Source organism: Nothobranchius furzeri, chromosome 9, assembly GCF_043380555.1.
Source record: "Nothobranchius furzeri strain GRZ-AD chromosome 9, NfurGRZ-RIMD1, whole genome shotgun sequence".
NCBI lineage: Eukaryota > Metazoa > Chordata > Actinopteri > Cyprinodontiformes > Nothobranchiidae > Nothobranchius > Nothobranchius furzeri.
The window spans coordinates 26,308,577-26,320,939 of record NC_091749.1 but is presented as its reverse complement, the minus strand read 5'-3'; the positions used below and the strand labels follow the sequence as shown (position 1 = coordinate 26,320,939).

General features: G+C 42.4%; 2 protein-coding genes across 5 annotated transcripts in view; one reads left to right on the top strand and one right to left on the bottom strand.

Annotated features, from left to right (window-relative positions):
* The window catches only part of cep89 (centrosomal protein 89), a 110,510-nt gene that overhangs the window by 51,013 nt on the left and 47,134 nt on the right, over positions 1–12,363 (top strand). The gene's annotated exons all lie outside the window — the stretch shown is intronic.
* zgc:165481 (E3 ubiquitin-protein ligase RNF182) overlaps positions 1,516–12,363 on the bottom strand; it is a 34,543-nt gene continuing 23,695 nt past the window's right edge. The window contains exon 2 of the mRNA XM_015953934.3: positions 1,516–3,159. Coding sequence (XP_015809420.3) covers positions 2,414–3,159 — 746 coding nt within the window. The 3' untranslated portion in view covers positions 1,516–2,413. The remainder of the gene's footprint in view (positions 3,160–12,363) is intronic.

Sequence of the window (12,363 nt, the reverse complement as noted above, 5' to 3'; positions counted from 1 at the left end):
TGGTCAAGTATGTAGTTACATTTGTTAATTTCTATCCCAAACATTAGAAAACTAAAACACACAAAATAAAATACTCAAAATGTGCTTTCCCAACCTTTTTCTTTCACCAAATTGGCAAAATATGATTTTTTTAATATCATTTCAGGTTCCTCTGTCATCAAAATTGTGCTCTAAAGGTTTTTAAGTGATTGCTAGAGGATATCGGAGAATGATGTGACAACAGAAAAGTTGCCAGCTAAGGTTGAATGATTAGTGTTTGTTGTTAGCCTCAAGGGCAACCTGCTGGCTTCATTATCACTTGTAAGTCCCTTTGGACAAAAGCGTCTGATAAATACATAAACATAAACATCAGGTCTCTGCTTTTTGCAGATGATGTGGTTTTGTTGGCTGCATGGTGGCACAGTTGTTAGCACTGTTGCCTCACTGCACGAAGGTTGAAGGTTCGAAACTCGGCTGCGGCCTTTCTGCATGGAGTTGCGTGTTCTCCCCATGCATGCGTGGGTTTCCTCCGGGTACTCCGGTTTCCCCCACAGATCACAACATGCCCTATAGGTTATAAATTGTAAGCCGCTTTGGATAAAAGCATCTGCCAAATAAATAAACATAAACATATTAGAGTAAGATCTTCAGTTTTCACTGGAGAGGTTTGCAGCTGAGTGTGAAACAGCTGGGTTGAGGATCAGCGCCTCTAAATCTAAGACCATGCTCTTGAGTCAGAAAGGGGCAGAATGCCTTCTCCAGATCAGGGATGAGGTCCTGCCCCAAGTGGAGGAGTATCACGGGGTCTTGTTCGCGAGTAAGGGAATGATGGAACACGAGATCGACAGGCGGATTGTTGCTGCATCTGCAGTGATGCGGGCGTTGTACCGGTCTGTCACAGTAAAGAGAGAGTTGAGTTGGAAGGTGAAGCTTTCAATTTATTGGTCGATCCACATTCCTACCCTCAGTACCCTCCCTAGGTCATGTAGCCTAGAATGCAGAAGCAAATCATATATAGGATGGCTTACCAGGCTAATGGTCAAGAGCCTTTGGTAGTGATTGAAAGAATGAGCTTGTGGATACAAACAGCTGAAATAAGCAGTTGGTAGGGCTGGGGAAAGGGAATTCTGGGCCTCTCTGCTTAGGCTACTGCCCCCGCGACCCAACCCCAGATTGGCGGGTGGAAATGGATGGATGGATGGAAATGTATATTAAAATTATTTTTCTGCCCATGGAAAACTCTTGTGTGGATTAATGCTAAATGGCCTGTATTTGTATAGCGCCTTCTTAGGGCTCTACCACCCCCCCAAGGCGCTTCACAACACAATCAGTCATTCACCCATTCACACACATATTCACACGCTGGTGATGATGAGCTACGATGTAGCCACAGCTACCCTGGGGTGCACGGACAGAGTGATGCCAGTGTTTGGCCTGCCAAACACTGGTATCATCAGTCCCTCCGAGCACCACCAGCAGGCAAGTGTCTTGCCCAAGACACAACAGCAGAATTCTCTGGTGGGAGTCGGGAACAAGCTTGCAACCTTTCGATTACTGGACAAGCCACTCTTCCTCCTGAGCTCCTGCTGTACCATTAATAAATAACAGAAGTTGGAAAGCCAAGTTTGCCACACCATCAGTTACTCAGCCTAATGAGCAGTGTTTGAAAGGTTTTGTTATAGCCAAAACGCTTCAAATCATAAAAGCCACAACTTTTTCCTTTAATGTTCATTCTGTAACCAAATTTTTAACATCACCACTTTGATTAGTTTTTAATATCATACATATTGTTCCTATGGCTGATTATATGAGTGCCAATGTCATTTGTTTATTAGTTTAGAAATGTTTTAAAATAAATGTTTGTCCATCATCAACTTATATTTATTGTAGTTTTGTGAATTGAAGCCAAAATCTCTTGTTTATGTCCTACCATTATGTGCACCTGATAGGAGAGGGTGTAAGTCTCTTACATAAAATATTTGCATTCAGGACCTATTTTGGTATACAAAGTTAATGAATAAGGACTTGGACAATGGTTTGGACTCTCCTTCCTAAATGTGAAATAATGGTTCTTCTCCTAAATGCTGTGGACCAGGTCAAATGCACAATACAGAACAATTAAACAGACACATCACGTAATTGTTGGTATACTGTAGGCCACCACTGGCTCTGTTCCTCATGGTCTAAGCTGGTGTCTCAGTTGCAGTTGTAGGCATATAAAAAGCACAGCACATTTTTGAAGATAGTCTTTTATATTGTCTCACCAGCTTTGTATTTACATGAAGACAGCTGCCTTTAAGGCTTGTTACTAAGCCTTTGCAGAGGAGGATATCGTACTCAACTTAAGGCTTTTATTTATTCACAGAGCCTTCTAGCTTCCTGTGTTCTTAAGTAGTCTTCATTCTCATCCATTGGACCACCAGTTTTTATCCCATCAGCCTCTGGCGAAGCAGTCACACATGCCCTGACACAAGCACTGGCAAAACCCATACACTAAACAAACTGTCAGGCTTGACGGCACTAAGCTAACACACACAATTCCTAGAGTCACTCTCTGGATCACTAGCAAGTAGATTCCTAGAGGCAGCGAACCAAAATATAAGAAACCCAGCAACCAGACCAAGATGCGTGGGACGTGGTTACAGAACTTGGACAGGGTATCATGATTAGCTGGTCCATTGGAGCCTATTGATACAGAGTCCAGGCTGTGCTCAGCATAGATTTCAGAGCTGCCATTCTGGCTTTGAGAGGGCTGCGAGTCCCTCTGAACCTCCATTATAGTGATAACCAAGCAGTTGGAGGAGTCATGAGATGGGCTGGTGGAGGAGAGACTCTTTGGGGTTAGGACCACCTCCCTGTTCTGGTCAAAGCTACAAGATTTGTCCCGCATAGTCAAACAGGACATGATGTTAACATCATCAGGCAAAGCAGAGACTTGGTACTCTGTAATTTCAGTCTGGTGTCGGCAAAAGGGACACAGGATGCAGCTTGCTCCATCAACAATGTCCAGGATCTTAACGAGGCAGCGGGCACAGACTCTGTGTAAGCAGTCCAGGATCTTAGGCTTCCGGTTGTGTGCATTGTAGCGCTGGTAACAGATTTTACACTCCAATTCCTCTGGGTGAGGACAATCCTTCTCTTCTGACTTAGTTTGAGGACAGCTCATCTTCAAGTCATGTTCTGGGGACACACATAGAGACAGATTGAGAAGGAAAGTTAAAGGGATCATTAGAGATGAGAATCACCTGTGATTTGAGTTTTCGGAGATGCCAGGCAAATGTAAGAGAACAGATTGAAATTAAAGCTGCAAGCAGCGTCGTTCGGCCCTCGCAGCGAAGCTGCTCGCCCTCCTTCCGCACCCCCTCCGCTCCATCCCCGACGCTCTCCAAACCCAGCTCCGCGCTTGTCCATCCTGGCTGGCAGCCGGGGGTACCAGGGCACGTCTGGCAGAACAGAAAGTCAACCACCCCGACACCAGAAACCGTGAACGGCCTCCTCGTACACACCTCACCCTGATTCAGCATCCCCTCTGAGCCCAGCATTACACGTCTCACCACTAGGAGATACTCTATCTTTACCACACTGGTGATGTGATGTTCAGTCCCTGGCAAATCGGAGGCTGTTTGTGGAAGTTACAGTCAAACGTAAGGTCACAGCGTCACGCCATAAATCGCCATGGCATCAAAGCTCCTCCCTTTCTGAAAAGCTATCAGATCTGAATAGTCATTACAACATCATGAAGACAGTGCATGACCTTAGTGTTATGTTGACTAAATTAGAGGGGACAAATATGGGAATTTCACCATAAAACAGAAGACTTCCTGTAGTCAGGGGGCGGGGCTTAGGTGATGTCAGCTGTCCACATTGTCACTGTCTTCAGATGTGGTCAGTGATCACACGGACAAAGTTTGAAATTGATCTGATCATGCACAAGGGAGTTATTGAGTCAAGTAACGTAATGGCGACTGGTCAAAGTTTGAGGCTTAGCCACGCCCACACCTTTATACTTATTTAAAATCCGACGGTTGAATCTTTTCCTCTATGTCTTAAGGTCTTAAGAGTATATAGCAAGAGTTTGAAGGTGATCGGTGGAAAGGGCGACGAGACATCATTCTCCTAATAACGTGTGCGAAAACCACTAAATCGAGTACTTGGACCAAAATGGCCGACCTCCTGTGCGACATTGCGCTTGGCTCCAAGAGACTTTTTTGTAGGTCCTGAGACACTACATTAGTGTGCCAAATTTCGTGATCCTCAGTCAAAGCACGGCTTGGGGCTGACAGTTTTAATGGTCCTAGGGGGCGCTATTTCAGAAAATAGGCCACGCCCACAAACTTCAGCTGTCCAATTCTATTAGGGGTCAGAGTAGGATCACTCATCAGAAATTGTGTGGCGATGTCACAATGATTGAAGAAATGAGAGACAAACGTATTTCCATGGCGTGATGGCGAATTTCGCCATGCTCCCAAAGCCCCGCCTTTATTCGAAACCTGCCAGTACTATAGACCAAGTGACCTCAACTTGTCTGCTGCTATTTGCCAGTGATTGCTGGTGATTGGTTAAAAGGAGTCCAATAGGGAGCTGTGAAAAAAAGAGTGGCGTGGCGACAGGTCAAAGTTTGAGGCTTAGCCACGCCCACACCTTTATACTTATTTAAAATCCGTAGGTTGAATTTTTTCCCCTTTGTCTTAAGAGTCTATAGCAGAGGTTTGAAGGTGATTGGTGAAAAGGGCAATGGTGTAACACTCTCCAAACAACGTGTGCGAAAACCACTAAATCGACTACTTGGACCAAAATGGCCGACTTCCTGTGCGACTTTGCACTTGGCTCCAAGAGACTTTTTTGTAGGACCGGAGACACCACATTAGTGTACCAGATTTCGTACTCCTCAGTCAAAGCATGGCTAGGGGCTGACAGTTTTAATGGTCCTAGAGGGCGCCATTTCAGAAAATAGGCCACGCCCACAAACTACAGCTGTCCAAATCTATTGGGGGTCAGACTAGGATCACTCACCAGACATTTTGTGGTGATGGCACGATAATTGAAGAAATGAGAGGCAAACGTATTGCCATGGCGTGATGGTGAATTTTGCCATGCTCCCAAAGCCCCGCCTTTTTTCAAAACCTGCCAGTACTGGAGACTAAGTGACCTCAACTTGTCAGCTGCTATTCGCCAGAGATTGCTGGCGATTGGGTAAAAGGAGTCCAATAGGTAGCTGTGAAAAAAAGAGTGGCGTGGTGACAGGTCAAAGTTTGAGGCTTAGCCACGCCCACACCTTTATACTTATTTAAAATCCGACGGTTGAATTTTTTCCTTTATGTCTTAAGAGTCTATAGCAGAAGTTTGAAGGCGATTGGTGAAAAGGGCAATGGAGCATCACTCTCCAAACAACGTGTGCGAAAACCACTAAATCGAGTACTTGGACCAAAATGGCCGACTTCCTGTGCGACTTTGCACTTGGCTCCAAGAGACTTTTTTGTAGGTCCTGAGACACCACATTAGTATGCCAAATTTCATAATCCTCAGTCAAAGCATGACTTGGGGCTGACAGTTTTAATGGTCCTAGGGGGCGCTATTTCAGAAAATAGGCCACGCCCACCGGATGTTCACATCACATTTTGTGGGGGGCTGAACTAGGATCACTCCCAAGAGGTTTTGTGGCGATATCTCTAGAAATGACGAAATGGGAGGCAAACGTAAGGCCTAAGCGGTACGCCTGACTTCGCCGCGCCGCCACAGCCCCGCCTTCTGGAGAAAATTCCCATAAAGTGACGCCAAGCAACCCCAACTTGTCTTCAGTTACCCGCTACAAATTTGGGGTGATTATTGGAAAGGGCGAATTTTGGAAAATTTCCCAGTAAATCTTGACCTTTTAAGTCCTGAGGGGGCGGGGCTTATGTGACATCATCAATCGACCATTCATTTGTCTTCGGAGGACGACGACGATTGTCCTTAGAACATTTCTTTAACTGTAATTCTTTCATTTATGAATCTATAGCAATTTGAATTTTTTTGGCGAGTGCTCGAACTTTGAGGCCTGGTCCCGCCCCTTCAGTATTTACGAAAAGTCAATTTTATTGTCTCATTTTAATCGTCCATCGCTTCTGTTCGATCGCACACTATTTTTGAGACGATCGTGCGAAAAATGACCAAACTGTTAAACCAAATATAGACCCTAGAAATGGCCAAAACGGGGTCAAAATGGCCACTTTAGTCCAAAATGGCCGACTTCCTGTTTGATATTGACCATGGGTGCAAGAGGCTTTTCTGTGCGTATTGTTGAGTTCTACAAGTGTACCAAATTTCATCACTCTACTATGAAAAAAGGTCAAAGCGGAGGGGTATTTTTAATTTTCCAGGGGGCGCTGTTGAAACATTTTTTTACCAACTTTCACGTTGCCAGTGAAATACGTAAATTTCACGCACTTTCTATATTGGGCCAGAATTTGGTGACTTTTTGGATATGCTAAGACCCCCTAAAGGCCATCCAAAGACGCGGAAGAAAAAAAAAGAAAGAAAGAAAGAAAAAAAAAATAATAATAAACGGAGCAGATACAATAGGCCTTCGCAGCTTCACTGCTCGGGCCTAATAAGAGGATGTATCTGTTTGCAGCAGGAAAAGGTCAGAGCTGTCCCTTCATCTCTGACTGCTCTGACTCTGTGTACCTGGTGGTGATGAATCATTTATGGGCTGGGAATTAGATCAGGGTGTCATCCCAGCGCCCTCTGTGGCACAGCAAAAGCTACTAGTGTTATTGATCTGTAGGAAGAGGTTGTAGGGAGAGCAGCTCAGAACTGAGCCGGAGCAGTTATTAGATGACTTACGAACCCTAGAACTGATGATTAAAATTGTGTGTGTGTGTGTGTGTGTGTGTGTGTGTGTGTGTGTTTGTGTTTGTGTGTTGTATTTCTATGGATCATATAAAGCCTTGTTCAGTTTTTTTTTACCTTGTTCCAATTGTTTATTTGATATTTATTTATTTATTTTATTTACACAATAGAAAAAAAGTGATACAATAAACAGTATTAAACGATTAAAATTACAGTGCTGGAGGAGGCAAAAGCCAGTGAGGCTTATCTGAAGGCTCTACCAAAAACATTGACATTAAAATCATAAATTCATTGATTACAGAAAATTAAGACAATTGTAGCATCCAGAAATGGTCAGTTTTCATCTATATTTTGGCCTTTTCAGAGACGGGTCATCTTCAGACATTAATCTGCCTATGTGCGTCTTCTAATTTTCCGAGCTGCAAGAAAGATTCTACAGTGCGTGTTGACACTTAGATTGCCATCATCATGCTCCTTCCTCAAGGACTCTCTGCCGAGTTGTGGTCTTATCTATTCCTTGCTTCACAGAACAAAAGATGAACTTTTATAATGAAATCATATAACGAAATGAACAATATGAGTTAAGTAATCATATAATGAATGGACAAGGTGTTAAATGAAATGTTTGGATTAATCTGTGCTTAAATTAATATGGATGAAAGTAATGTGTTCTCGCAATGACCCATATATTTAATCATTGTACGTGACTGGACAAGCACACACTCACCCAGATCTCCATGATGCAAAGTTAAAGTAATTGCATGCACATAGAGATTTCTTTATCCACAAAATCAGAGCATCTTTTATCTGAGGAAGGTGTGGTTTCTGGGGTTTGTTGGTAAAACCTTCTTAACATGTCAAATTCTGATTTGTCAGTAAATCATAACATAGGATTTAATAAAACTAGAATTCCTGCCCCGAGGTGATTCAGTTTGAGCAGAGATTCGGACCGGCTAACCCGTAGTAAAACTCGTTGAACCACTGCATCTTTTGACAAGCCGTCAAAACCTGTTGCACGCTAAAGCTGACACAGCAAACGGCTCCTTCAGAACAAAGCTGACACCGCTTCAACTCCTTAAGAGTCCTTCCTTAGACATAAACAACTACCTGCTGTGACCTGGAGACAACTCGAGACCGGTCTAGTGGTGCTGCGGTTTCTCCTACGGACTTCGGTGCCTTGGGGTCCACAGGCTTCCTGACATTCCGGATCTACAACGGGGGTCTTCCAATAAAGGGTACGTACAGTGGGACAAAAAAGTATTTAGTCAGCCACCGATTGTGCAAGTTCTCCCACTTAAAATGATGAGAGGTCAGTAATTTTCATCAAAGGTACACTTCAACTGTGAGAGACAGAATGTGAAAAAAAAATCCATGAATTCACATGGCAGGATTTTTAAAGAATTTATTTGTAAATCAGGGTGGAAAATAAGTATTTGGTCAATAACAAAAATTCAGCTCAATACTTTGTAACATAACCTTTGTTGGCAATAACAGAGGTCAAACGATTACTATAGGTCTTTACCAGGTTTGCACACACAGTAGCTGGTATTTTGGCCCATTCCTCCATGCAGATCTTCTCGAGAGCAGTGATGTTTTGGGGCTGTCGCCGAGCAACACGGACTTTCAACTCCCTCCACAGATTTTCTATGGGGTTGAGGTCTGGAGACTGGCTAGGCCACTCCAGGACTTTCAAATGCTTCTTACGGAGCCACTCCTTTGTTGCCCGGGCGGTGTGTTTGGGATCATTGTCGCATTGGAAGACCCAGCCACGTTTCATCTTCAAAGCTCTCACTGATGGAAGGAGGCTTTAGCTCAGAATCTCATGATACACAGCCCCATTCATTCTGTCCTTAACACGGATCAGTCGTTCTGTCCCCTTAGCAGAAAAACAGCCCCAAAGCATGATGTTCCCACCCCCATGCTTCACAGTAGGTATGGTGTTCTTGGAATGCAACTCAGTATTCTTCTTCCTCCAAACACGACGAGTTGAGTTTATACCAAAAAGTTCTACTTTGGTTTCATCTGACCACAAGACATTCTCCCAATCCTCTGCTTTATCAGCCATGTGCTCTCTGGCAAACTTCAGACGGGCCTGGACATGCACTGGCTTCAGCAACGGAACACGTCTGGCACTGCAGGATTTGATTCCCTGCCGTTGTAGTGTGTTACTGATGGTGACCTTTGTTACTGTGGTCCCACCTCTCTGCAGGTCTTTCACCAGGTCCCCCCGTGTGGTTCTGGGATTCTTGCTCACCGTTCTCATGATCATTTTGACCCCACGGGATGAGATCTTGCGTGGAGCCCCAGATCGAGGGAGATTATCAGTGGTCTTGTATGTCTTCCATTTCCTGATAATTGCTCCCACAGTTGATTTTTTCACACCAAGCTGCTTGCCTATTGTAGATTCACTCTTCCCAGTCTGGTGCAGGTCTACAATTCTTTTCCTGGTGTCCTTCGAAAGCTCTTTGGTCTTGGCTATAGTGGAGTTTGGAGTCTGACTGTTTGAGGCTGTGGACAGGTGTCTTTTATACAGATAATGAGTTCAAACAGGTGCCATTAATGCAGGTAACGAGTGGAGGACAGAAAAGCTTCTTGAAGAAGACGTTACAGGTCTGTGAGAGCCAGAGATTTTCCTTGTTTGAAGTGACCAAATACTTATTTTCCACCCTGAGTCACAAATAAATTCTTTAAAAATCCTGCCATGTGAATTCATGGATTTTTTTTCACATTCTGTCTCTCACAGTTGAAGTGTACCTATGATGTAAATTACTGACCTCTGTCATCATTTTAAGTGGGAGAACTTGCACAATCGGTGGCTGACTAAATACTTTTTTGCCCCACTGTAGGCGCGACAGATTGCATCTGATGCTGTTTTATAAACCATCACTTCTAGTTTATAGCAGACCAAATTCAATCACACTCAGAACTCCGTTTCTTCCAGATATGAGGGTTCTTATAAACGTCACATTCTATCAGCACACAACACACTACAACACACACTCCAACACACATCGTTCTTTCATGGTTGTCCTGTTTTATAATTTGTTTAGAAAATTAATTTCTTACTTTTTATAAACTTGACTTTGTCTAAATTAATACGAAGTGTACTTACGGTCCCTGAATAAACAAAGAATCTTAATTCTTCTGGTTAAATATTCAAGGATCAATCAGGTTGATATTCTATAGTTATATGGAATCATCAAATCTTATTGATTATAATTAAAACCCCAAAATACATACGTAGGCTAACCCTACACAATAATAAAAGAGAGTCTAGAAATTTGGTAAATAATGAACAATAATGCCCTCCTTTAATCAAAGTAAATGTAATTTTTTTTTGTTTTAAAGTATCAACTGTAGAACACTGGCTTATCAAATAGCAAAAACGATTCCATGCTATTGCACTCCTGAAACGGACAGGGATTCGACCTAGACGAGAGATATTTTGGGGGAAGAAGATCCATTGACGGTCTCGTACTATGTGAGTGAATAAATTAATTTATATTAAAAAAAAAACAAATACATACTAAACTGTTGGTTATTTGTCCATCAGTTAAGATTTTATAAATGAAGACACATATTTGAGAACCTGGACGCCTCCTTGGTGAGGTTTTCTGGGCACGTCAAACTGGGAGGAGACCCAAGGAAAGACCAAAGACAAACTGGAGGCACTATGTCTCTCAGCTGGCCAGGGAACACCTTAGGATTCCCCTGGAGGAGCTGGCCCAAGTAGCTTGGGAGAGGGATGTCTGGGCCTTTCGGCTTAGGCTGCTGCTCCCGCAACCCGACTCCGGATGAGCAGCTGAAAATGAATGGATGAATGGACATATTTCAAATATGTTCCCTTGATAAATAGTCCAGATTTTTAGTCTCTGAAAGACAAGGGCTGAAGATGCTTTCGCTTCTGATCTAGTTGCTATTCTGATGAAGCGTTTCTGGAGAAGGAAAATCTTATTGAGATTAGTGGAAAAAGTACTACCCCAAATCATACTGCAGTAAGAGAGATATGGATACACAAGGCTATATATAACATAAGAAGACAACTTCGTGGAAACAAAATGGCTAACGTTCCTTATTATGCCGATAGACTTACAGATCTTATTACTTATATAGTCGACATTTCTGAGTCAGCCTCTCATCATTTTGAATCCCAAGTAATTTTGTTCATGATACTTGGAGTAACTCAGTAGATTAGATTTTTATTTGATTTATATTTTTATTGTAAGACATTTTCCCACTAAATATAATGAAATAGAATATTTTTTACATTTAAAGACCCACTCCAATGAAAAATGTGTTTTTTCTTTTTTTTGACATGTTCTTGAGGCATGAAGATATAGTGGAAAATTAACCTTTGTTTAACTAGAGGATTAGCATTACAATCTGCAAATTCATCAGCTTATTTTTGGCCAAGACCTACAAAAAAGTCATTGAAATGTTCAGCTATAGGAAATGGATTAGTCATTGTCTACTAATACTGAAGGTAGATAGAGGGAGTTTTATCTTTCTGAAGCACCTGATTTATTTATTTTCATGAAGATTTTATAGTACCAGAGTATTTAATGAATTCCTTACTGAAATATATTTTTGCAGATTTAACATAATTTGTATATTTATTTCTCAATGATTTAGAAAAAGCATGATTAATTAGAGTCAGATTCAAAATGTACTTTTTGACATATGTTGTTTTTAAAGCAGCTTCCTCAGGTCAGTTGTGCACCATGGCCTAAAAAATGCTTGATTAAACTGCTTGTTAGATAAAAACAAAGGGACACATTCATCAAAACAATAAAGACTTCTATGAACAGCATTGTCCTCTTCATATAACTTATCCCATGAAGTGCTGGCCAACATATCCTTGAAGTTATTGTTTTTTTTTTTTTTTGACTCACATTCCTGGTAAATATAGGGAGGTGTACTGGTGAAATTATGAGGATACGATATGTATCACGATACAGGGAAGACGGTACGATATATCACAATACTTTCAGCCAGACAATATTAGGGATTTTTTTAGACTGAATTTATTGTAGGAAAATTCAACATGGGTTACTTTGCTCAGCGTTGAGCAGGGGAGCCTGCTCATCATCACCCCAGCAGAAAGGGGCTAACTCTGGGAACCAGTGATGGTTGCACGCTTTGTTTAGTGGTACCGGGACCAGAGTGCATAGGGTGTGTATGGGGAGCATGAGTGGGTGTCTACTGTAGGGTTGGGCATCATTTTATTTTGAACGATTCTGATTCCAATTCCTCGTTTCGATTCCGGTTCCTATCGATTCCCGATTCCGATTCTTTCAAGACATTCCATGTTTTAAATGAGCCAGCTAACCACGGGTCCTAGTGTGTTTGTTTCTGACCACAACCAAAGTCTGGAAGAAGCCTCTGGGATGAGAGGCTAAATGACTCCAACATATCCAGAAACGTCCAGCTGTTTTCAGCTAAAACTCTCAGGATGATCATGTCCAGGATGACTGAGAACCACACCTCCATGCTGCAGCAGCCTTCAGTCAGAACAGGAAGTGAAACTAGCCAACAGCCATTGTAATATACAAT